The 27124-nt window shown below is 52.4% G+C and overlaps 1 protein-coding gene across 5 annotated transcripts in view; it reads left to right on the plus strand.

Moving 5' to 3' along the window:
- Positions 1 to 27124, plus strand: part of SHANK2 (SH3 and multiple ankyrin repeat domains 2) — a 480960-nt gene that overhangs the window by 290760 nt on the left and 163076 nt on the right. For all 5 annotated transcript variants that reach the window (XM_025451799.3, XM_035701273.2, XM_049096284.1 and 2 more), the window contains one exon: positions 4827 to 4902. In XM_025451799.3, the coding sequence (XP_025307584.1) occupies positions 4827 to 4902 (76 nt within the window). The remainder of the gene's footprint in view (positions 1 to 4826; positions 4903 to 27124) is intronic.

The raw sequence follows: 27124 nt of genomic DNA on the forward strand, positions 1-27124 counted from the left end.
CTCCCGGTGCTGGGCAAGTGCCGGGCAGACCCAGAGGCAAATGGTGGGGAAGAGGTGCAGCATCCCTCCACCATGCAGTGTCCCACATAAGGCCTGCTGGGCTGGGTGCAGCAGTGTGCATCATTGGCTCTGCTGCAGCAGAGGCCTAGATGCCCCTGCTCCTAGTTATAAAGTAAGGAGTGTCAGGGGCTGCAGCCACTGCTGGTTGAACAGGGGCCCAGAGGCCAGTGACCTGGGAAGTTGACTTGGTGGTGGAGGTTCCAGCTGAGGCCAAGATGCCTCTCTGAAAAGCTCTGTGTCTTGCTGTCATCCACCCACAGGAATGCTCGCCTGTCCTCAAATGCATGCTTCTCCCCTTTGCCCAGTCCAAAGTGTTCTATCTGTGATTCACATTTGCATCAGTGAGTCCTGGGAAGCGGTCAGCCCAGGCAGCCAGCAGCCCCCGGCTCTCTGCACAATGACAGCAGGTCCCAGGCTGCCAACAAAGGCCAACCCTGGTGGTGACATGAGGTGTACACGGTGACAGAGGGGAAGTGTCCTGAGAGCAATCTAGCCTACCTTCTCTCTCCCCAGGTCAGAAACTGAAAACAGGAGCAAGATAGCCACTTACCACGAGTTCTGTGTGAAGACCAAATAAGGTGGAAAACTTCATTTTGATGAAGTGAAGAGATGACTTAGCAGAGCTCCTGTGATGATAATAATGATCAGGGTGGTGATGGTGATGATGATGACAGTGATGATGATGATGATGACGATGATGATGATGAGGGAGGTGGTGACAGCGATGATAGTGATGAGGGAGGTGGTGATGATGGTGATGAGGGAGGTGGTGATAGTGATGATGGTGATGAGGACAATGATGATGGCAGTGATGGTGATGAGGGAGGTAATGGTGATGATTATGGGAGAGCAAGATCTCAGAGAGTAAAAGAAATAAGAACAGGGACACGGATGAATGGCAATAGCTTTATGCGTGTGGCAGAAGCCAGTTATTCCTGTCATCAGCCCATACTGAAAACAGCAATGATGGTGGACAGACAGCCAAGCCTGCTGATGTCAGTTCTCCAATCCCCCACAGCCCCCTAGTTAATGCCCCCCTGAGACCCATGCAGACAGTCACATACACAGTTTCCTGCTGTGCCTCCCATGATTGGTTTCTTGAGTTGTTTCTCCTTCCTTGTTTCCACATACTTTACATTCTACGATAATAGAACCAAAAGCCAACCCGGACTTGGGGCTTCACCTCAGCATCTTCATGTCTCAGCAGCACCTGATGGTGTAGCCCCTTCGGGTCTCTTTGTTCCAAGATATTGGACTCTACGAAATCATTTTGTCTCTCATCGGAATGTGCCATGCAGCAGATGGTGGTGGTGATGGTGGTGATGGTGATGATGAAGTGAGGAAGTTGATGGTAGTGATGATGGAGGTAATGGTGGTGATGGTGGTGATGACGGTGATGGTGGCAATGGTGATGATGGCAGCAGCAATGATGACTATGGTGATGACGATGGTAATGACCCTGATGGTGGCAATGATGTCTCCCTCAGTACCTCTTCACTGATCTTTGGGGCCATATCCAAAGCAGAAGTATGACTGTGTCCAGGAGCCAGAGGACAGGAAAGACCTCTGCAGTGGGAGGTTTTCATCAGGCAGGTCTCATTTCTATGGGTCTCCTTTCTCTAATAAGATAATTGAGGTAGCAGAAGGGAACCTATTATTCTCAATGTTCTTACTGAACCAAAATAAAAACTTGGTAAATTTTATGTCAGTCTACATTCTTCCCTCTTTTGTTTAAGATTTTATTGGTCCGTGTAATCCCAAAGTCTAGGAACCACTGGCTAACTGACCTAGGCTAGAAATGGCTCCCTTTCTGAAATGTTTCTTCTAGAAAACACATACACATACACACACATACACACACACACACACATTTGCTGCACACTCTCTCTGCTGCTGGAACCCACAACCTCTGACTTTAGCCAAAGGCCTACACCAGTCATCTCTCAGTGCCCAATACTTCCCTAGACGACCAGCTTAGAGCTGCCTACATAGGGCTTAAGCAAGCAAGGTAATTATGAGTAATAATAGCAGCTTACAGAGAGTTCCCCATGGTTGTTCAGTGGCTTTGTGAGCTACTCTGCTTAACACAATGAGGTTCAAATCCTACATATCCCTTCAGGGCCTGGCACATATGGGGCTCCCACACAGATGTCACAGGGCTGAGCTGGCCAGATGTATTGCCTGGCCCATGTACTTCCTCCAGTCATCTGATTGCTGGTGCCCTTAGCCTAGACCACAGAAGGTCCATGTCCTCATGCTCTGTCTTCACCCCATCCTCAGGTTTATGAGCCCCTGATGGCAGAGCTAAGGCCCCACACTCTGTGAGTCTCCTAGTCCCTGCATGCGAGGCACAGGACCTGTCTCCCCTGTAGGCTTAATAAATGACTCAGATTGCACATATGCATGCTACAGAAGCCAAAGAGGAGGGGAGGAAGACACAAAACATGTGGGCACATTTCATCCAGGTGCCAAACACAGAAGAGGTACATGCAGCTTAGCTGGACCAGTGCCCAGCCCAGCAAGGGTCCCATGTACTCAAGCTACTCCGATGGTGTGCGGTTTGCTTTCTTTGCTAATTACACAATAGGTCACTTAGATGAGGTGGACAAGCACTTGGAGTGGGTATCCAGCAGGGGTTAGGTATGGGCGGGGGGTGGGGGGATAGAGAGAAAGGCCAGTCCCCACCCTTGAGCACTGTAGAGAGCAAGGGGACTTGGACCGCCTCCAGGGGTCAGTTAGTGTGGTCTGGTGGTCTGTGCCTGAGCCTGGGGCCCATTTACCAGCCGAGAGACTCATCCTGACCTTGCCATTAGTGAACATGTGACTTTGCCTTGGCAGCTTTACCATCTCCATCCATAAAATGGCTGCAGTCCCATCTCCTTTGCTGGGCTGCTGTGACCAGTGAATGGCTGAGCCCAGATGACCAGACCGAAGTGCAGGGAAAGGACTCCAAAAATTGTCAGTGATGATGCAGCAAGGACACATAAAGCAGAGACAGAGGGCTCAACTCCATGAGGAGGACCCCCAAGGTCCTGAGCAGGATTTGAAAGGTGGCCTACAAAGCAGAACATGCCCCATCAGCAGGGGTCATGAGGGTCCAGGAAGTGAATATAGGAATGGCACTTGGAACAGGACCTGGTATACAGCAGGTACTCAATTAGTGTTGGCGACGATAATGATGTTGTTGTTCATGGAATCGTACATTTTGTGTTGTTGGAGCCTCAGGGTTAGTGATGGGAAAGGGGTGGAAAGGCAGGTGGGAGTCAAGTCCCAGAGGACCTGGCCTGCACATTGGTTAAGACAGTGTTAGCTGCTGTACCAAGTAAGTCCTTCTCGTGTAGCATGATGTGGTAGACGTCTAATTGTTGCTCACTTCAACAGTTCAACATACAGAGACCCAGGCATCTTGTGGGGACCCTAGAAGAGTCTACCATCCTTTAGGGCCCAGCAGTCCTAACTCTGAGCTGGGCAAAGTGGCAAGAGAGGGTAGGGAGGCACAAGAGACACCCCACCACCACCACCCCATCCTTGTAATGAAATATGCCATTCCGTTGCTCACATTCAATTGGTGGAAAGTGGTCATGTGGCCCTACCAGGATGCAAGGGCAGCTGGGAAATGTAGTCCTGGACTGGACATCTGCTCCTCCCATCCCCCAAAGGCAACTCCATTCTGTACAGAAAATGAGCCTGCGTGTTTGCTGAACCACCTGCCTCCCGCATAAAAGGAGCCAAATGATGCTACCTGAATTTCCTCAGTACGCTTACGTGCACTCATTTTTTTTTTAATTTTTATTTATTTATGATAGGCACACAGTGAGAGAGAGAGAGAGGCAGAGACACAGGCAAAGGGAGAAGCAGGCTCCATGCACCGGGAGCCCGACGTGGGATTTGATCCTGGGTCTCCAGGATCGCGCCCTGGGCCAAAGGCAGGCGCTAAACCGCTGCGCCACCCAGGGATCCCCGTGCACTCATTTTTTAACTGAAGGTATATGTTTGGGGTTTGAATATGTGTGCTGGTTCAGCTTAGAATGTGGATTGGCCACAGAGAGGGTTACAGAAGTTATCGTGAGATTTTAAGCTGTTTTCCTGAGGTCAGTCCCATAATTCCTCTGTGTTTTTTTCCCAGGGCTTAGGAAGGAGGTTGTGCAGGAGATTTTATTTGTGGGGGAAATATCTGAACAGCAAATCACTGAGCCGCCAAATCTTGTTTTTGTGTGGTGGTGGGTTTTCTCCGTCCCGCCTTGAGCTATGCGTTAAATCTAATGACAGGGCACATACCACGTCCCCCGAAGTTTATGTCGAAATCTGCTGAGTCAGAAAAGCAAGCAGAGGACTTAATGAGGAATGTGAATCACGGTTGTGGTTTTGTTTGTTTGTTTTTTAGGAAAGAGCATCTATCACCAGAAAAGTAACAATAAGCATTCTCTTCCCAAAAGGCAGTCACCCTCGGATCTGCTGGAAGACCCAGCAGCACTTGAGAAAACCATGCTGGCGGGCTCCGTGAGCCCAAGGCGCACTGTTATTCCAGCTTAAACCACAAGGCAGAGTATTGACTCTGCAAAAGCCGACCTTGGGGTTCATATGGGCTCCTCCAATTTTGCAAAGTCAGGTCCCAGAACAAGGCCTTCACTTCCTCCCAGATCTTTCCACAGGAGAGCAAGTCTGGCGCTTCGTAGGTCAGATAAATGAAAGGCCCAGCTGGCCTGATTTCTGCGTCCAGGGACTGTGACTTTTCTAAACCGTGTTTCTCTTCCCTCTCTGTGCAGAAACTCGTGCAGACCGCAGCAAGAAACTCTTCAGGCACTACACGGTCGGTTCCTATGACAGCTTCGATGCTACCAGGTAAGATGTGGCTCTTTCTCTGCCAGGCCCACTCTGGTCAAAGATGCTCACCTGTGCCATGAAAACGCTGGACCAGCTTGCATGGGGCACTCGCGCCCCCTTGGCTTTTTCCCTCAGTGGGTCTGCTGTGACCCCCTGTACATGGGCTGCATTGAAGCCACTGTCTTCTGGAGAACCTCCCCAAGATGTGGTCTCGGTACTGCCCGAGGTTTGGGGTCGGGACTGGGTGTACCTGTGGGGTGGCTCAGAGGAGGGAAGGGCTGCCTAACCAGGAGGAGGAAGACTAAGCATTACGTGGGGATCAGCACAGATGTCAGAGATGACAGGCACTGGCCACCAGGAATCTTTAGGATGCCATCACTCTGGGCTTCCACCTCAGATACATTTTCTGCTTCTTTCTGCCTCTGAGTTGAGGTTTTTGTACAAGAAAGACTCATCCCCCTTGAACAGTGTGGCCCCAAGCAGGCAGAGCTTGGAGCCTGGCAGGTTTGCTTTCTGACGTCTGTTAAAAGGCCGGTTGGGAGCAGTGTTTGGTTCATGCAGAGAGCAGTGCACCTTTGGTGATGCAACATGGGGCACAGGTTCGAACTTCCCCACAGAAACGATACAGGCACGAGATGTCCATGGGTGTCTGTGTGCCTCTTCCCTGTAACTCTGGGGGAGGCCGAGGCAGGCTGGGGTCCTGCCAGGTGAGCCTCACCGACAGCCACTGCCCTGCTGTCACTTCTGCTTCTCCGGCTCTCACTGTCCCCAAGCACCACGTCTCTCTACCCCTCATTCCTGTCACAAACACCAGACTCCCTACATTGGGGGCCGGGAGGGTGTGGAGAATAAATCCTGTCCCCTGACCCAGACAGAGGGCTTTTTGTGGACGGTGGCCTCAATGAGAGTTAGCATGTGACACAGAGAAAGTGGGGGATGCAGGCTGTGTGACCCGACAGGCCATCCCTGGGGCCCCCTCAGAGAAGCCCACCAAACCATCTCCTCCCGAAGGCCCAGGCTGCAGAAGAGTCTGAACACCCTGCCCTGGGCCCTGCCTCATACCCTGGGGCCCCCGGTGGGTCTGTGATGAGCAGCATAGACTATGATCCTATGAGGGATCAAACCTGCTTTCATCTGTTTCTCTTTCACTGGGATAAAATTCACATAATCTAACTGCCATTTCCAAACGTACGTTGTGGCCTTAGTACATTCATAGTATCTTGCAACCACCATGCCATCTAGTTCTAGAACATTTCCATCCCCCCAAAAGGGAGCGCCTAGCCATGACCCCCCCTGCCCACAGCACTAGCCCCCACCGACCTACTCTCTGGGAGTTTCGTGTAAAGGGAGGCAGGCATTCATTGTGTGACCTTTCCTGTGGGGCTTCCCTGCTTAGAATAACGTCCACGAGATTCATCCATGTTTAGAGGGATCAGTACATCCTTCTTTCTAAACTTCTTCATTGTGATAAAATACACATAATGTAAAATTTATGGTCTCAATAATTTTTAAATGCACAGCTCAGAAGCATTAGGTGTATTCACGTTGTTGTGTGGACATCCCTCCATCCATCTCTAGGACTTTCTATCTTCTCGGACTGAATCTCTGCCCCAAGAGACACTGACCCCGTCCCTCCCCCAGCCCTGTGACCACCAGCCACTCTCTGTCCCCAAGAGACACTGACCCCGTCCCTCCTCCAGCCCTGTGAGCACCGGCCACTCTCTGTCCCCAGGGGACACTGACCCCGTCCCTCCCCCCTGTGACCACTCTCCACCCTCTCTGAACTCCAGGACATTATAGGAGTAGAATCATACAGAATTTGTTTTTTTTTTTTTTTTATGGCTGGCATATTTTACTCCATGTAGCGTCTTCCAGGCCCATCCGTGTTGTAGCAGGTGTCAGAATGTCCTGCCTTTTTGAGGCCAAAGAATATTCCATTGTGCATGTGCACCATATTTTGCTTGCCATTCCTCTGTGGTTGGGCATCTGGGTTGCTTCCACCTTTTGGCTCTTGTGAATGGTGCCGCTGTGGACGTTCTCACACAAGTATGTTTGAACACCTGTTTCCAGTTCTTTGGGGCTCGCATCTAGCAGTGAAATTGCAGATAGGACGTGGTTTTCATGCTGACCTGTCCCAACCACCTTTCCGTCATAAACAAAATGTGTTAGGACAAGAATCCCACGCCCAGCAGAGGAACTGGGTCATCCGCCTCCTAAGGGGCTTGGCCAACTGTCCAGATCCTGCTAATGTTGCCTACTTGTTGACCTTGAATGTTCAAGTTGCGATCCTGGCCTGGCCAACAGCACAGCCGAGGGAGAGAATGCTCCAGGCTGGTGACTTCCAGGGAGCTACGCCTGACCCCGGCTTCTCCTGAGGAGTCTCTGTTTGGGTCAGATGAATTTTTTCTGCCGCAGCAAGAGACTGCCTGTTGAAATGGAGCCTGGACACATGGTCACAGCCCATGTGCCTGTCATGCTTTGTGAAGGAGGGTGCCTGAAGCTCCAAGAAAGGCCTAGAGCTGTCGCCATGGTTATGTGGAGGGCCATCCAGCCCAGGAGTGCAGCTTTGGGGAAGAGCCTGTGACAGCCATGACTTGCCTGCAGGCAATGGCTTCTGCAGGGCCCGGTCCCCCCAAGGCCTGTTGCTGGCAGAGAACCACCAAGAGGCCACCCCTGATGCATATGTGTGCATGAAGGTGCATATGCACAAACTCTGCATTTGAAACAGGCGGAGTCCCCACAGAGGAACCATCAAAGGACCTGAGTTGGCTGAGTCTGGAAGAGAAGACTCTGGGGCCAGGCTGGCTGGTAGCATGTCACGTGGCTGACAACAGGACTGGAACGCACCAGGGACACATACTACCTGCCACGTGGCCAACAGCAGGTGTGCAGAACCGTCGTAGCTGTTCAGAGGTAGAACAGAGCAGTGTCAAGAGGTGATGAGCCCCCCACCATTGCAGGGAGTCAAGCAGGGTAGGCATTCTCTTGCCAGAATGTCATAGAAGGTTAAACCAGGTGACTGTGAGATCCCTGCCAGCTATGCCTCCCTGTTCTTGGGTGCCCAGATAAAGACTTTTGTCTTACATGTTACTGTCCGAGGTCTGGAACCATAGAGAAGAAAGACATCCAGCCACACCCGGGCCACCTGGTAGCTTCTGAGCAAATGATGAAAGCTGTGCCCTTGACCATGTTTCAGGAGTCCGCCCCCACTCTCCCAGGGAGGGGGCATCAGACCCACTGTGGGCTCAGTTGCCCAGAAAGACACACGAGTAATCATCGTGCCATTTATTAACCTCCTGCCGCATGCCCATGCCTTTCCTCGATCACAGCTGCTGCTGCCCACCCTCCAGTGACCTTGGAAGTCAGTGGGTAACACTTCACAGAGAACACTGAAGTGCAGGAAGGAAGGTCACATCAGGACCTGGCCCTGGGCTGCACGGGTTCCTGCGCCTGGAATCCGGGACCCTCGCCCACAGCCCCGTCCGTCCCACGGTGGAGATGTTACTGCCCAAAGCTGACCACAGACCTGGCCTGGGCTTGAGAGAAATTGGCAGACACGGAACCATCATTTGATGAAGTGTGTGGGGCAGATGGAATGATGATAGCACCCGGGTTATCAGGTCTGGACATTTCCACACGGGCGGTAGGGGTTAGTGTAGGGGGGGGCCACTGCCTCCCAGAACTGACCCCTTCCAGACTGCACTCTTGGCAGGGGCGAGGGAGCTCGTGGCTCCCACTGGCCATCCCAACCCCAGCGGCAGCATGCGTAGCTCTCCAGCGGGTGCTGGGGTGAGGCCGGGCCCTGGCTAAACGGGCAGAAGGCGTCTGAGGGGCGTACGTGTCACTGGGCAGGCCAGCCAGCAGTTCATTAGCGCTCTTCCAAATTCCGTCAGACACGGCCTGGTGAGCCACAGAGATCTGGGTGGTGCGCCAGCACCCGGGCCAATTACCCACCGTAGGCGGCGGGGCGACGGTCTGGGCAGGCAGTCACGGCGGAGGCCGCCCCGTTGCAGATGCAGATGTAATTGAAGAAAAATGCTGTAGGAAGCGAGACTCAACGTAGACGGTTTCTGAATCAGTCAGGAGGTGGCTCTCCCCTCTTCACCCCCTCTTTTGAGCTTAAGGGTCGTCTGACAAAAACACCCCCATCCATTGTTGAATGTGTACAGTTACTCTGACCAGTTCTCTTCTGAGGATTCCCTTCCACTCCCCCTATTTGCACACAGCAGAAGTGTCTAGAAATGCAGGCACATGATCAAGATCAGAAAGCAGAGAACCTGGGACCATTTCTACACAGGACCTTACAGATATTTCAATCTTGTTTTTAAAAACACTTCTCAATACAGAGTTTGGGAGTCTCAGGTTCCCATTCATTTTAAATCAGATCTCCAGCCTCATTAGCATGGGGCACCCAGGAGAAGTCTACGTGAGAGAGGAAAAGGAGACCTTAGGCTCTCACTGTAGGCTGAATGTACCCCATCCATCTATCCACTCATCCAGCCATCCAGTTACCTATCCACTCATCCATCAGCCAGCCATTCAGTCATCTACCGACTCATCCATCCAACCATCTATCCATTTAACCATCTGCCCAACCATCCATCTACCCATCCACCCATCCATATGTACCCATCCATCTGCCCATGCACCCATCCATTCCTCTTGTCTGTCTAACCAATATTCATCAAAAGCCAAATATTCAGGGAGCTAAGGATATAAAGGTAAATAAGATGAGCACAGTCTCTGACCTCATGTAGATTAAAACTTAATTGGTGAAAATAGCGAAGTTTGTACATAAATAAACTAGGGAATCCCACAGAGTGGTTAATGCTATGCACCAAATCAACAGTTTCACCATGTAGTCTCTTGGGCAGGTTGGAGCCAGCTAGCTTTATATAAGGGGCCAAGGGAAGTTTCTGTGACAAAGTGACTTTTGATTTGAAACCTGGCAGTTGGTGAGAAACAGCCGTCTTCAGAAAGCCCAGCATGTACAAAGGTCCTGAGGTGAAAAGAGAAGCTGCCATACAGAAACAGCAGTGGCCTGGAAGGGAGTAGAAAGGACGATGCCACAGAAGGACTTTTGCTCTGTGGAAGACGAGTGGATTTCTTCCCACTCACACCATGGGGATGCTAGATGGCTTTATGCAAAAGAGTGACATGATCCAGGTAACTTTGCAGGAGTTAAACAGACGGAAGGAAGAACGGAGACCAGTTGTGAGTCCATTGCTGTCTTCCTGGCCAGACGATGGTGATGGTGGCCAGATGATGGTGATGGTGGCAGCTCGGGCCAGTGGAGGGTTAGGGATAGACAGGTGGATGGCTTCCAGGTGCAAGGTGTAGCAAGAAGGGCCAGGACCCGCCACGGCACTGCACGTGGGGTGAGTGCAGGGTGAGGAGGACTCTCCACCTTCTTTGGGGTCTTACAGGGAGGAGCACCAGAGGTGCGTGCGGGCACTGGACCTGCTCCCTGTTGTCAGCAAATCCCTCGTGGAACATCTCCTTACACATTCAAAGCTGCACTTGCAGCTTCGGACCTGCCTGGAAGGGCTGCGTTCAGAAGTACCACGCGGGGAAAGCATCTAAGAATGTGACAGGCTGCCATTCCTCTTCCTTAGTGAGACCAGTTGAATGAGAAGGGTGGCAAATCGTGCCTGCTCTCCAGGCGAACGTCCACGAGCCATAGCTGCATGCTTTCATGGCTTTCTGACCTCATCATCCAATTTTATGCGTTTTTTTATTTTTTTATTTTTTTTTTATTTTTTTTTTAATTTTTTTTTTTTTATTTATTTATGATAGTCACACAGAGAGAGAGAGGGAGGCAGAGACACAGGCAGAGGGAGAAGCAGGCTCCATGCACCGGGAGCCTGATGTGGGATTCGATCCCGGGTCTCCAGGATCGCGCCCTGGGCCAAAGGCAGGCGCCAAACCGCTGCGCCACCCAGGGATCCCTATGCGTTTTTTTAAATTGGCGATTGGAAATATAGACACACCAATAAAAAATTCAAAATGTGCAGGTGCAGCATCAGAGCAGGTCCCCTCTCATCCTTACCTCTCCCGGCCCCCACTCCTCCCCAGAGAAAACCCCCACTGCTGGTTTCCTGAGGATCTCCCCAGAGACAGACTCTGAATATGGAACTATATGTGCACATTATCTGAAGCCTTGTGAAGCCCTTGAAAAAAATTTTTTTTTTGTTTTTTTCATCTGACTTTCCAGCTAACATGCTGCGTGACCTTGGACAACTCGCTGTCCCTCTCTGTGCGCCATTCCCTGATCCCTAGCCCTGTTTGCAAAGTAGAGATCATACTTCCAGCTCAGGCCACATCCGCGGTGGTGTTCCTGACAGGATGAATGGGGAAATGTATGCTTAGTGCTTGCAGCTTAGAGGCATGCGCTATATAAATCCAGAGGGATGCTGAATTGTGGACAGCGTGTGTGGGTAGCTGGCTTTCCTTTGAAACCCTAACTTTGTGTTCCAGAAGACTGCCTCGGCGTGTAGGTAGTAAGAACTGAATGACAAGAAACACTGATTTCCCCCACTCTCCCTCCATCATTATTTTATATTTCTATGTTTTTTATTATTCCTTAGACTTAAAAGAGAGGCATTAATCCCCAAAGTATGTTCACTTGCTGGATTCACCAGGAAGTATACTCTGGGCTTTTTTTTTTTTTTCCTCTCTGTTAATTTATGGCTAGGCCTAGTGATGAATAATGAAGCTCTCAAGGCAGCTCCTTTGGGATAGGGAATGAGGCAATTTTGTGATATCTTCCTCCCCCCCCATATCTGTATTTTTATTTTTTTACAAGTATATATCAATTTGTAACTTTCTTGAGACCAAGAAGGAGAGGGGTGAATCTCTGGGCACAGGCAACATAAGAAGTCACCACAACAGCTCTTCCAGCTGGCTCTCCCAGTGGGACCATATGCACGCATATGGCAGCTGGAGCCAGGTCTCCAGTGGGATGAGTCACGGCCCCAGAGAGTGCATCCCAATGGTTTCCCCTAAAAAATGTTTTCCTCTGCCATCACCATCGTGATAAACAGCACATCCAGTGCCCAAGTGGGAGACCTGGGTCTGCTCCCCTCCCACATGACCCATCACAAGGGTCCGGGACTCCTGCCCCTCTGCTCACCCTCTGCCGATCCTCTTGCTGCTTCCTGACATCAGCCCTCAGCGAAGTATCCACTTCCCCTGACTGCCCCAGGGCACCTGCCCCTCCTCCATTCTCAGGGTAAGAGTTTTCTTCCTTCCACAAATTTTGAGACAGATACAGCATCCATTACAGAGTAAAATAAGTTATTAATCTAACCAATGACACGGGGCTAGGAATGGAAAGAAACCTCATCTCCCACCCCTACCCAGCTTCCTCTATGCAACTCTGCTCGGAGGAGGGACCATTTTTTACTTGTCTTGCTTCATTCGCCTGAGGATTACCTTCCTACCTCTGTGATTACCCCTTATGTCTCTTTTTTCTTTTTTTTTTATTGAGACATAATTAACATATGACATTATATTAGTTTCCGGTATAGAACATAATGATTTGATATTTGTACAAATTGCAAAATGATCACCGTGAGAAGTCTAGTTAACATCTGTCACCTCACATCGTTACAATTTTTGCCTTGTGATGAGAACTGTTCAGATGTGGTATCCCAGCAACTTTCAAATATACGACACAGGATTTTTAACCGTGGGCACCATGCTGTCCATTACATCCCTGGGATTTATTTATCTTATACCTGAGAGCTTATACCTCTTGACACCTTCCCCTATTTTATCCACTCCCTCATCCCCGCCTCCTGGCAACCACCAATCTTTGTATCTATGTTCTCTATATTTATGGGTTTTTTTTTCTCTTGTTTATTTATTCTGCTTTCTTCTACATTTAAGTGAAATCATACAGTATTTGTCATTCTCTACCTGACTTATTTCATTTAATAGAATGCTTTCGAAGTTTATTCATGTTGCTGTAAATGGTGAGATTTTATTTCGTTTTATGACTGAATCATATTCCATTGTGTATGTATAACACTTCTTCTTTATCCATTCATCTGTCAGTGGACACTTAGGTTGTTTCCATATCTTGGCTGTTGTCAATAATGCTGCATCGAACATTGGGTGCAGATATCTTTTTGAGTTAGTGTTTTCATTTATCTTTGGTTAATGCCAGGAGTACCATTGTTGTATCCTGTGGTAGCTCTATTTTTAGTTTCTTGAGGAGCCTCCATTCTGTTTTCTATAGTAGCACTACATTCCCACCAACAGTGCCGATTCCAATTTCTTCATGTCCTTACCAATAGTAGTTATCTTGTGTTCTCGACAATAGCCATTCTAACTAGTTATCTTGTTAGAAGTACCTCTAGCTAGATTATCTATTGTTAGATTAGTTAGATCATCTTTTATGTATTTTGACAGTAGCCATCCAGACTCATTCAGGTGTGAGGTAGTATCTTTTGATTTGTTTTGCTTTGTTCTTCTGATGGTTACCTCCCTAACACTTTATTTCTAAATTTAACAACAGAAAGCATCATTAATTCTTTGCTGTGAAAGTCTTCTAGGTTCTGTCTATAGTTGGTTTCAAAAGTTAAAAACCAGTGGAAAGCATTAATCTTGATACTATAAATGTTTATATCATTTCCAAGTATAAGGCTAGGACTGCAGTTCCTCTTTATAAACCCGTGAAAAGGAGCTTTCTAATAACCAGAACCCATTGGATTTTTTTATTCTTCTGCTCCATCAGTTGTTCAAAGTAATGCCACAGTGTAGCTTAATATTAGGATCATGATTGTCGCATGAAGTTCTTATTTTTTTCCTGGAGTTTCTGATTGCCTCTCTTTTTTTCTTGTGGAAGAGAAATTATTTCTCTAGTATGCTACTAAATATCTTCCTGTTTCTTCTGTATCACTGGAACCCATCTCATTCTTACTGGAGCTCTCTGTCCTCCCATTTGGACGCCATCCCCCAGTTCCCAATGTATAATTATCATTCTGAGATTTAGCTTCATTGAGCTACTTGGTAATTGAGGTATTTCTTTAGCCTTGTTCTACTAGGATACATACTCAAGTAACAACCTCAGTAAAAGGTACCTAGAATGTCAACTTCCATGTCTGAAAGGCTCTGGCTTTGAAATGTGCTCAGTGTTGTAGAATTCTAGATTCAAAATAGTTTTCCTTCTAATCTATGAAGGCACTGCTTCATTGTCATCTTGCTTCTGCTCATTCTGCTGAGAGGTTATGATGCTGTCGGATACTCACTGCATGTAGGTGATCCTTTGTTTACCTCTCCAAAACTTTGTAAGAACTTCATCGTATCTACTTTTCTTGAATATTCTGAAATGTCATGATGATGGGTCTGGGTATAAGTCTCTTCTTTATTCATTGTGTTCACTATCCCAGGGGCTCCTTCAAAGTGAAGCAGCTTTGGCTTTAAGAATATGCTTTTATTATTCCCTTGAAAACACCCTCACTTCCTGTCTCAGTTCCATCTTTCTAGATTTCCTATCAGCCCATGTGAGTTCATCCCACCTGCCCCCATTCTTTCTCATGTTCTCTGTCTTTTTGCCTTTTTGCTCTGTATTCTGGGAGATTCACTCAAATTTCAACCTGTCTGTGTAAGTTATTATTTTGACAATCACATCATTATGTTCGAAGAGCCTTTCCTTTCAATGATGGGTAAGCTTCTAAAGCTGAGAAGTGGTTTCTGGATATCTTTGGTCATAAGCAGGCAGCTGTGAATGGGCAGTTCTCTGCAAAGAGCTGCTCTCAAAGCAAAGTCCAAGCTGATTGCATGTTCCTTCAGGTCAAAGGCCAAAACAAGAGAAGCCCAGAGTCATGTTTCTGCCCCATTTATCCCAGAAATTCAATATCAGACTGATGCAGGTTCTTATTCAAATCACAGGACAAGTTGTAGGATCCAAATTGAAACTTGAGGGGTTCGGGTGTTCTTGTTTTGTGGTGAGTATGCACAGATGACCAGGTGATGAAACAATGGTGAGAGGAACAGTTCCTAGGGATGCCAGAGCCAGTTTGAGTGGAGAAAATGGAGAATGCTGACTGGTGGAGTAATGGGTGAGGGGGATGCAGACAAGATCATTCACTCTGCCCCTGGTGTCATCTGAAAATCAAGATCTGTGATTCAGCCTCCATCATGGAGCATTGAGAATCAGGTTTAATAGATGATTTTGCAGACTCCTGGCACTTTGTGGGTATACCCTGGTTCTGAGCCCCTCAGGACACAGGGGCAGCTGGCTTGGCTGGGTCAAGGGAGGGCTCCTCCTTCTCCAGGGCTCGGTCAATGAGACATTAAGTGTACTCTGGCTTCACCACAGCCATTGTTCCCCAGCACTTTCATGGTGTGAAGCAATTGACTAGGGGGCTTTGGACCTTGCTGGTGTTCCCACCCTGGAGTTAGAGCACATTACTATAACTGGAGGTCAGCTTAGACCCAATGAAACCACAGGGAGTTTCACAGATGGGAGTAGTCTCCTGGGGATCTAGCTCAAAACCCCTGCATAGGGAGCCCTAGATCTTCTGGGTTGGAGAAGGGGCTCTTTACTGGAGCTGCTGAGCCTAGCTAGTGGAGGCACCCCAGGACCACCTGACTCTATGGCAGAAGCTGAAATTCTCAAAGAGCACTCACTCTCATTTCACCCTTTTTGGTGGGACTAGGCAGGAGACCCTGGTGCTTTTCTTTTTTCGGACCCAATGGCCCCTTCTTGGAGGCTGGGAGCAAAGTCCCTCACTACAAGGGAGGATCCTGGCTCAGAGCGCCCTCAGACCACATTTAGTATATGCCCAGGTGGCGACTGGGTGTGTGGGTTGCTGGGAGTGCAGGCGGATGGGTGGGGATGGCAATGAAGCAGCAGAGGAGCACAAGGAGGCTGGCATTCCAGGCACACTCCAGGTTGGGACCAGCCGAGCCCCTGCACGGCCCTCAGACTGACTCGTACCCCACCAGGAGAGCGCCGGCATCACCAGAGCTGCACATGGGTCTGCTGTCTCCCCAAATGCCCTAGCCACTTGCAGCCAAAGGACAGGGTTTACACGGCTCCATGAAATTTTCCATGATGCTACCTGCCAAAAGCAACCTCTGCCCTCATGCCCCCAACTCTGTGTCTGCCCTCCCTCGTACCCTTGCTTATCTCCAACTTGGCTCGTAGCCTTTGCCAGGGTCCACAGTGTGAATATTCCCACCATGGCTGATTTCAAGTTGCCAGCAGGAGCCACTGCATGCAGAGCCAGGAGGAGATGACCTGAGCCAGCCCAGCCCCCTCCTCCTGCCTTCTCCCAACTCCACAGCACTGGCTCAGTCTACATGGGGCCAGTCCTAAATATGTAATTAGGTGTACTAATCTGAAGTCCTCAGGACCAGCTTTGAGCCTGATGAGGCCCAAGCCTGTGAGTTCAGATGCCAGGGGCCCTGTCCCAGTTCTGACATGAGCCACCTGCATGGGCCTCAGTTTCCCCACCTGTAAAATGGCTATATCATCCCCAAGGTCTCCTGTGGTTACAGAATTATATACGTTCTGCTTAAAACCACCAAAACCACCAACCTATGCTCACCTGTGAATGAACATACTTTCAAAAAAACTGTAGACCCTGAAATTCAGAGTTTAGGCTCAGGATCCCAACTGAGTGCCATGCCAAGGGGGTACTGTTTCAGGAGAATATGAGGAGGTCAGTTCTGGAAGTGTTCCCAAGGCTGTTAGTGGACTCTCAGAAGATGCTTATGCTGATTCCCCACCTCTGGCCAAAGACATGGTCTTATGAGCCCTCCTCTTCCTCCAGAAAGCAGGAAGGCAGTTTGGTGCCTGACTTGGGAGAAGCCAGAGGGAGAGGCGAGCAGATCCCCCAACTCAATGTTGCCTGGTTCAAGAGGGGTGGACCCTTCCACCCCTTACTTCCTATGTCTGTCTCCTCCAGGGTAGAACAGAGCTGACTCTGACTTATCTCCTCTTCCTTGGCATCTGTCATGAACTTGGCAAATGCTCAAGCCTCAGAGAATACAGGGTTGGGGAGTCATGGGTGAGGGGAATGGATAGAGGATGGATAGATAGATAGATAGATGGGTGGATGGGTGGTTGTTTGAGTGAACGGGTAGGTAAGTGAGTGGATGGATGGATGGATGGATGGATGGATGGATGGATAGATGGATGGGTGGATGGATACATAGATGGGTGGATGGGTGGTTGTCTGAGTGAATGAATAGGTAGGTGAATGGTGGATAGATGGGTGGATGATGGGAGGAAGGGAGGGAAGGGTAAAGAAGAGTAAGGCAGGCCAGGACTCTGACCTCCTCATGTGGATCATAGGCATTTCCAAAGCAGACACAGCCAGGTATTAGATGTCAGCCAGCAGCCTCTCCTGGCAGCCAGTCAGTCCCAAGTGCCATGAGCTCCCTTTGCCCTTCCTCTTCATTACACCTTCCCCCATCACTGCAGCCAAGGCCATAGGCAGAAGCTCCCATATTTCTCACCTGGACTGGGCTCAGCCCTCTGACTCATCTCTCGGCTGCCAGTGGCTTCATCTCTTCACAGTCCTCCCAACCGAGTGACATTTCTGAAATACGAATTTCTCGTGCTCACCACCTGCCCTGGGCACAGAACAATCTAGGCCTTTGTACATGGTGTACGAGCCTCCCCTCACTCCCACCTTCTGGGTCCAGGCCCCAGTGTTCGCCTGTCACTGTGACCACACTCTCATGCCCCTGCCCATGCTGGGTCATTTGCTAGCACACTGTGTCCCTGCATTCACCCCTGCCCCAGCCCCTGTCCTATGCCAGGTGCCCCCAGGCCCGCACCAGGCTTACCAGGGCACCAGCGCAGGAGCACTCAAGAAGACAGCAGTTCATGAACACTGGGTCTTGAGAGGCACCCCTGTACCCACAGCACAGCCCCACAGCGAAATCCCACAGCAAGAGCCAGACTGGAGGAGGAAGCCCTGGACGGGAAGTCGGAAGGCCTGTCTGGGGCGCTGGTCTGGTTCCACCTGTGTCACCCTGTGAGCGGGCATGGACTGGAGACCATGGTAGAGAGCAGGCCACGATGCCCCAGAGAGCTTCCCGGGTCTGGGCTCTGGTGCCGCTGGCTCCTCTGGCTTTGAGATGTGGACAACCTCACGGCCTTGACCTCAGGCTCCTCATCCATATACTGGGCGCCGAGGCAGTGCCCCTGCCAGGGGGTGCCGTGATCGCCGCACACAAAGCACCCGTCAGGGCCCCGCACACAGTAGGTCTGCAGTGGCAGCTCTCTCCTTCCTCCTGGCTCTCACCCTTGGACTCCACATCACAGCGGTTGATGTGGGCCATCTCTCGAGTCCTCCCTCCCCTGTCTAGTCCCTGTGGCACCTGGGCACCCTCTGCTTGAGCTCCTGCCCCCACACGGGACCAACACACTGAGCATCTACTGCATGCACAGCACTTTGCAGTGGCTCTTACTTCTGGACCTCATACCTCCTGTGAGGTGACTGTTGTCTCCATTCAGAGATGGGGAAACTGAGGCCTGGTACATCATCGTACTCCATGACCCGTTCCACATGTTCTTCTCAGCCCTATGAGCAGGGGAATATTCATGACCTCCACTTTACAGAAGAAAAAGCTATACAGAGAGGGGGGGGGGTTGAGATTTGAACCCAGGCCAGGTGCTCTCAGCCTCTGTCTTACTGGGGTTCAAGGGACTCTCCTGATTTTGAGGCGTATTCTGACCACGTTTTATGTATTACATTCAGTGAGGGCCTGTTCTTCTTTTGCATCTTCAAGAATTATCCCGCTGGGGAGTGCTTGTTTAAGAGCTGTGAGGTCTCCTCCTGGGGTGGGAAGAATGTTCCGGAACTAGGTAGACAGGGTAGTAGCACAACGCTATGAATGCACTAAATGCCACTGAAGCATTCACTTGAAAATGGTTAATTTTATCTATGTCAATTGTAACTCAGGTTCTTAAAAAAGGAAGTAACACACCTTTCCCTAAAGGTCTATTTGGTCTGAGAAGCAGGCCACAGGCAGCTGGGGGCAGCGGCACAGGGCAGGAGGACAGGGACAGAAGGGAAGGCCAGGTGCCCATAGGTCGGCATGGACGTGACCCATCTGGGGCTTCAGGGAGGTGCAGCTTAGAGAAACCTGCGCCTGCACTCCCTGCCACCCTGGGAGGTGGTCACGGCAGCTCCAGGCCTGGGTGCACTGCTGGGTGGCTGCCAGCCAGCACGCGGGTCTCTGCCCCTCGTGGTATGTGCTGACTCCAGCCCGACTCCACTACTCAAGGTCAAGGTGGAGGCTGGCGCGGCGGCCAGAAGCCTGGCATGACAGATGGTGCCATCATGTCCCCAGGTTCCTGGCCTGCAGTTGGCCCACGGAGGAGGGATGAGCAGGGGCCCGGGGACGAGCTGGGGTGGGCAGAGCTCTGTTCTGGAGCAGGGCCCAGAGGCAAGGGGAAGTGAGCTCCAGAGGTTGGCGGCGGGCTTGTGTAGCCGGGATCCTGCTGGAGGTCGGCAGCCTTTCTCACCCCGTGCTTTAAAAGTGTGGCTTCTTTCTGTGCATGAATCACTTTTCAAATTTTTTTTTTGCCAAATGTCCAGGCCTCTTGTGTAGGAAGGCGGGGATCCCCTGGCAGCACCACCTCGGGGCATGGCTAGGATCAAGGACAGGTGTGCAAGTTGCATACTGAGAAAGGGCTGGAAAAAAAAAAAAAAGAAAGGGCTGGGCTCTTTGGCTTCCACTTTCCACACAGTGTCACCGCTCATGAAATGCACACATGCTTACCTCTTCCCACCTCTTCCCATCCGAGCATTTAGAGCTGCTTGGTCTTGATGGGGACATGTGGCCTCCTGGAAGGACCCTGTGGAGGCACTCGCCGTGCACCGGGGGTTGGGATGTGCCTGTCTCCTGCCCCGGTCTACACCTCCCAGGAAGGGGACCGTATGACGTAATGAGTAAGACTGTCTCAGAAAACCAGGGTGCGGGTCTTTGACCACATGTGGCTTCAGGCTCCTGGACTTGCCACATTTCAGGGGTGATGGGTAAATACCCTGGGAGAGGGGGCATGGGTACCAAGAAGGAGGAGCAAGGACAGGACTTCACGCCTCTCTTCTCAAGCATTCATTCAGAAACTATGTGTCAAGTGTTGGAAGATTCTGTTGTGAGTGATTGGCATGTCTGGTAGGCTCCCAAAGATGCCCTGGAACCCATGAGCATCAGCTTATATGGTAAAAAAAAAAAAAAAAAAAAAAAAAAGTGGGGAAACCTTTGCAGACATGATTAAGTTACAGATCTCAGGATAGGGAGATTATCTTGGCTCAAGCAGGTGGGCCCTCCCTGCCAGCCCAGCTGTCCTTACAAGAGAGAGGCAAAGGGAGGGAGTGGGGGGGGGGGCGGTGGTGATCGTGGAGGCAGAGAAGGCGGAGGAGTACCTGTGCCTCAGAGGCCCGGAGAGGCTGGGAGGAGCCTCCCCAGGGCTCCTGGAGGGAGTGCCTGCCATTGCTTTGATTTGGGTCCAGGGACAACGGGTATCGGACTTCTGGCCCTGGGACTGTGAGAAAATCATTCTGTTGTCTGGAGCCGCCCTGTGTGTAGTTGTTCGCGCCGGCCGCCCCCCCAGCCGCCAACCCACCCCTGCAGCACACATGCGTGGATGAGCAGGAAAACACACCACGGATGGAGGGTGACAGGTGACCGTTTCGATGGCAGATGCAGAAACGTGGGGGCAGATCGGTGGGGAGGGCAGGATGCTGCGTCGAGTGGACCCCACTAAGGTTCACCAAAGATGGGGAGCTAAGGCATGATGCAGGGGCACTGGGGTGGAGGGTCAGGACCAAGCCTGAGGCCGCCTCGTTCCCTCATCTTCTGACACCTGGCCTCACCCCCTCTGTTGTGTCCGCCTGGAATTCTGTGTTCTCACCTGTGCTGTGACCCCCGACCCCTGACCCTTAGGCCAGGTGAGGCTGCCAAGCCCCTGGACTGACCCCGCCTTCCGGCAAAGGCACGTCCTCCCATCTTTCCGAGACTTGAGAGCTCTCCTTTTCTCCTTCCTCCTCCACCCTTCGCCTCTCCGGACCAATGTCCCACCTGTGGGACAAGGGCTCCTCACTTCCTCCTGCCCACCTCTTGCCCTCTCCTCCTACTGTCAGGGACTTTCTAGAAAACTGTTGGTGCCCATGTGACCATCCTGAGACCTTCAGAGAAAGCAGCAGTGTGTGAAGTACATCTCCCACCATCCTGCTGCCCAGAAGCGGCCTCTCCTGGGGCCGGGTGTGCCCGCCAGCCCTCTTACAATGCCCTGGTGACCTTTCCTGTGAATGTGAGGCCACAGTGGACACCCCACACCACCCATCCCACAAGTGTGGTCCTGCCTCCCCACTTGCCACGTGGTGTCCAGGCCCCATCAGCGTATGGGGATGACCTCCTCCTCCCTCCTTCCTTTTCCCCAGATACTTTGGCCATCCCCTGACACCTCGCAGTGCCCTTGAGGGCGTCCTACCATCGGCTGGGGTCCTGCAGCCATAGTTGCTGGGCCAAATGCTCTCACCCATTCATTCGCCCTTGGGGAGGTTTGGGCTCACACCGTCCCAAGGTCATTGAGCTGTTTCCCTTTTCTGCCACACGGAAAAGTGACCACACCCCCCTACCCCCCACCGCCCGTGGGGCAGTGTTGCCATATCCAGGAGCACGCCCTGTACGGGTCAGCCCAACCATGCCCAGAATCTGTTTTTATAAATCAGGGTGATGTTTGGCCATCAGCACCGGCACCCTGCAGCCAGCAGAGCCCTGCGTGCACAGGACACCGAGAGGGGGTTCTGTAGGAAATCCAAGAACCCGGAGACACACACCAAGGAAAGATGGGTTTTCTTAAGGGGCACAGGTCTGCTCTTCCTGCCCCCACCCAGGTCATGGTGTTAGGGACCACTTCTTAAGCCAAAAAGGTCTATACCAGCAGGGATAGAAGGATCCTGGAAACCCCTTCACTGCTCCCAGGTAATGACCTCATCTCCCGGGAGAGGCCGGTGGGGCCGCAGTGGAGCCTGACACATCGTAGCCTGGCCTGGCTGCCGGCAGGTGCGGCCCCAGCACGGTCGCGGGATGGACGTGCAGCGTGAGCCCCTCTCGGCCGTCGTGGAGATAACTCCCCAGGGTCCGAATTTCATCTTTATGTGATTAGTTTCTGCCCCGAGAATCTGACAGACTCTAACCTTGCAAGATGAGGCTCCTGCCAGCCCTGCTGGATTTGTCAGCATCGTGCGTTGGATTTGAGCCGGGCCTTACACACAGTGTGCCCTGACTCCTCCACGCGAACCGGGAAGGCAGAGAAACGCCTCCACGCCGAAGTTTTTTACTTGGGGCTTTCGGGGATCAAAGTCTGCCGAGAGGGGAGGCCGCCAGCATGAGGGTGCCCGCAGGGCATAGGCTGAGCCCCTGGCATCTCCAGGAGAGAAAAACCAAAATGCCCCTGAGCAGCTGACACCACCGCTCGGTTCCCTTCCACTCGGGGCACCTGCGGGCGGAGCCCCAGCCTGTCGGTGGGAGTTGCGCGGGGTCTCCTTATTGACCAGGCTTTGTTCCTCCACGCCCCGGAGAGCGCACGAACATTCCCGCCGCCGTACCTGTCTGCTCGGCCCGCGGTACCCATGCCAACGGGGGCCTCCGCCCTCAGCAGCGCCACCGGGGCAGTGCCTGGGATGTGATGAGTCACCCCCTCATCAGCGAGGTTTGATGAAGACACCCCCAGCCTGCACTACAAGCCTGGTCTATCTCGCTGTCTCACAGGGGGCTGGGCAGGATGGAGGGACTTAGGTGGTGTGGTCGCCGAATAACAGTCCCCCTGGTAGATGCCCACATCTGAATCCCAGGATATGAACAGGATGCATGCCCAAGGGGATTTAGGTTTGCACAGGGGACCTTGCAGGGAATCAGCTGACCTCAAGATTGTAAAATGAAAAAAAAAAAAAAGATTGTAAAATGCTCCTAGCACATTGGGTGGGCCCAACAGGATCACAAGGGCCCTCATTAGGATGAAGGAAGGTTGGGAGCAGGGGAAGGGAAGACGTGATAAAGGACCAGGGGTCAGAGCGATGGAGGAGGGACCATGAGCCAAGGAATGCAGGCCGGCCCCGGAAACCTGGAAGGACAAGGAACAGGTTCTCCCCCTTCACACCCAGGGCCTCCCTACAACAGCCTGAGTTAGCCCGAGAGGCTACAACCCTTGGTGCACAGCGGGAGCAAGTACACCGTGGAAGCCACCAGGCTCATATTCAGTTGCTGCCACAGCAAAAGCCAATACAGGGCATTTGTGAGCTTTACACGTGCTGAGACTTGGGGACGTGAGAACAGACGCTGGGACAGGCAGTTTTCATCAGGGTCAGCCTTGAGTGCATCACCCCCCGTGCCCTTCCCCCAGGGTCGGGAGTGACAGCCCACTCCCCAGATGGAGAAGCTAAGGAGGGTAAGGGTTTGCTGCCATCAGAGCAGCCCAGAGCCCATTGCATGTCCAGGACACAGAGGGCAGCGCTGGCCCCCTGAGACTGAACCCACATGGCGCCAGGAGCAAGGTCTCCCTTGGCCAGCTTGAGGTCAGGGTGATGCCCCGCCTGCCCTTTGCTCAGGCAGGGGCCCCTCCTCCTGGCTGCCCTGCTGGGGGAGTCGGCCACAACAGGCCACGGTGCTGGCCACCCCGGGAACCTCTCGCAGCCCCGGTCTGTGAGACGTTCTCTGTGGACAGGGCCCCCCACACCTGCACAGAGGTTTGTGCAGATGGAGCTCAGGACCTCAGCGTTACAACAGTGTCTAATGAGTGCCCAGGGTGCCCTGCACGTGACCACACTGGGCAGCTTGGACAACACAGATTTGTCCCCTCCTGACCCTGGAGGCCTTGGGGGAGGGTCCTTCCCGTGTCCCTGGGCTGTGGCCACGTCCCTCCACTTCTGCCTCTGGCTTTTCGTCATATTTTCTCCTCTTCTCTCTCTCCTCTTCTGTCTCTTGTAAGGACACCTATCATTGGATTTAGGGCCCCCTCCCCAGATCCAGGGTGACCTGTCCTCAATCCTTCCCTTAACTACATCTAAAAGACCTATTTCCAAAGAAATTACATTCCACGTTCAGAGTGGACATGCATCTGGGGGAAGGCTGTCCAGCCATGGCTCCCGACGCGTGTGTCTTCATTCAGGCACCAGAGCACCCAGGGCTGAGACCAGCCAACTGCTCCCACTCATATGCTTTCAGCCTCTTCACCTGCAGGCCTCAAGCTAAGGCCTAAACCACAAGGCTCTGGTGCAGGGTGGTGGGGGTGTGGCCCACAGGGCACACCCTGGTCCCTGTGGATGCAGAAATGGATCTCCTGCACATTGGCAGGCAGAGGTCAGTGCCTGCGGGAGGGGTACCTGGGGCACCTGCTCTGATATGCACAAGGCAGCAGGGTGGGGTGGCAGGCAGCAGTGGACCTGATACCCGCCACAGAGAGGAGCTCTGGGGCCAGGCCTGGGCTCTGACAGGGGTCTCATCGAGGTCACCAGCAGAAGAAATCTGTGTGCCCACCAGGGGCCAGCACCACTCCAGGCAGCAGCAGGGGTGCATGGCCAGCAGGACAGACAGCACCTTGCCCTCCCAAGGCTCCAGTTCCAGTGGTGGGGGGGGCAAGGGGGTGCTTCAGGGACGTGTGGAAAAACAAGGACATCATCTCAGTTGCTCATTGATGCTGTGGGATGAACAGCTAATGGCCTGGGGCAGGTGGCTGGAACAGGTGGGGAGGCGGTATCCCATCCAAACTCCCTCTTTGCTCCAGGAATAAGGCTCTGTCCCACTTCTCACCAGGCACAAGGGTTGTTAGATGAGTTTGTGCAAAGACAGGAGGTGGGCCTCAGGCTCCAAGTGTGGTTGGGCATGGAGGAGCTGCTCCGGGCTGTGTGCATTTCAAAAGTGGGTGCTGAGGCCCAGGAGGAGCCCCAAGTCCTCCCTCCATGAGCAAGGGACAGGCGTGGCTCCTTGCAGGCAAAGGCAGGACTCTGCAGCCAAGCACCTCAACTGGACTCCCAGCTGTGCCCTGTGTCAGCTGTGTGACCTTAGCTAGACACCGAACCTCCCTGAGCTCACCTGTAAAGTGGGGAAGAAGACAGTGCCTCCCTCCTAAGTTTGTTATGTGAGACACAGGATGCTGTGGGCTTCACACGGCGCCTGGCGTGTTGTGAACATGGGACCATTGTGTGATCTACGCTTGCGCTGATCAGTGTGTGCCGGCACCTGCTGCTGGACTGCCACAGCGTTCTTCTCAGTGATGGGACGTTGCTCAGACATCGTAAGATCCTCAGGCTGATGAGAGTCAGCGTTTGGGCATTTGGGGGAAAACTGGAGAGTAAATGGGGAACGGAAGCCAGGCTGGTTATCTGAAGACAGGAAGGGAAGGAGGGAGGAAAACAAATACAGATGTAGCCTGGCCTTGTAGGCAGGCACCTGGAACAGATTGTGGCTGGAAAAGGATTGGTTCAGGGCCGGCTGGAAAGCAGCGAACCATCGCCAGAGCCGCGAGGAGCAGTTTGGTAGCCCCAGCACAAAGGAGGACAAGACGACTGGCTGGGGTGGCCGGCCATGTGCTGCAACTCCAGGTTTAATGAAGAGTAATGAGGAAAGCAGTGGGGGAACCAGGAAATCCCAAACAACAGGGAAAGTTGAGGGAAGACACCGGGAAGCCCCTGCAAACACAGACCATCTGCAGCCTGGCGGCCGGGCCGACTTACGTCTCAGGAGGATTCGCCAGCGTGCAGCTCCGACAGCTCTATCCAGATGCCGTGGGAAATGGCCCTGATAATTCAGGCGGAGGCATGGCAGGGAGCAGATGGAGGGGGCCGTCCTGCACACAAGAGGGACACACAGCTGGGGACAAGCACCTGCACCGTAAGACAGCGTCTTCCTTGGGGAGCAGCTCACGGGCAGAAGTGAGTGCAAGCAACAGCGACTTACAGGGCCTGAGTCGGGGTGTTTGCGAGGGTAGGAGGGCCCAGCTCGGGCCAGCCCTGGAGGTCGGAGGGCATGTGGGGCTGGATGGAAGCCACATGGGCTCCCGTGGTCATGCACAGCGGTCCCATGGGAAGCAGCCAACATCCTTGGACTTGGAGGGGCGGGAAAGCTCGGTGGCCCTTGCTGATTTCAAGAGGAGGACGCACGCCGCTCCACTGGACCAGCTGGACTGCACACGCTTCTGTCGCTTTTCCAGAACCGAAACCCCATCACCTGGTGACTTTGACCATAGAGGCATGATGCATCGGAAGATGCAGAGCCCTGGCCCTGCCATTGCAGGGACAGGCCTCAGCTTTCCCTTCTGTTGATCAGAGGAGCTGGTCCACACCATGGCGACGTTCCTACCTGTCTTAACATCCTTTACTTCAGCTGGAGCTCCCAAAATTTCCCCCCTCCGCTGTGTCTGTCTGTCCCTTCCCACACGGTACACTAGCTTTGCTGCAGGACTTAGGAGTAGCTGGGGTGCTTCTGGAGTCCTTGCATGGTTGACAGCACACCAGTCTTGGCTAGAGTCAACAAAACCACTGATATTTAGAGTCTACTTTCCAGACTGAGTTGATTTGAGAGGAGGAGCTTTAATCAAATCTTTCCCAGGAAATAGAAGCTGGTGTGGGGCCCCAGGTCTGTGTCACCAGAGCTCCTGAGTCCTCGCTGCTTAATGAGCAGTCCTCGGAGAAGACAGGGTCTGGATGAGCCTTTCCCAACCCAGAACAGAGCTTGAAGGTCACTTGATTTATCGGAAAGTCTTAGCACCTAGATTGTGGTCATCTGCCCGTGTCTTCTCATTTATGACCTCCTCACCCTCCCTGCACCTGCCTCTGGCTGTCCATTAGGAAGCTTCTGGCTGCAAAGAACAGAAACCCACTCCCAGTGGTGGAGGCGGAGGCAACAAGCCTGAAGGAGGGCACGTCTAGGGTCCGCTCCATGGCTCAGCAGTGGCTCCACAAGCCACTTAGCCTCTCCCCCACAGCTGCAAGACAGTGGCCACAGCTCCAGGTACCATGCCCTCAGAACTCAATAGGGGAAGGAGAGACCCTAGGAAGCCCCCTCCCCCCGTCTAAATCTCTCCCACAAGTAAAATCTTTCCCAGAGGGCCCTGGAGACTTGCCTTCGAGTTTCCTGGGCCTAATCCATGTCCTGTGACCACCCATAACTGCAGGGGATGCTGAGAAAGCAAGTCTCTGAGTCTTCCTGCCTCTGCAGTGGGAGGTGACAGGGGAAGCACCAGGAGCTGGGCGTGTGACAGGGACCC

This window comes from Canis lupus, chromosome 18 (assembly GCF_003254725.2).
Source record: "Canis lupus dingo isolate Sandy chromosome 18, ASM325472v2, whole genome shotgun sequence".
In the NCBI taxonomy this organism is placed as follows: domain Eukaryota; kingdom Metazoa; phylum Chordata; class Mammalia; order Carnivora; family Canidae; genus Canis; species Canis lupus.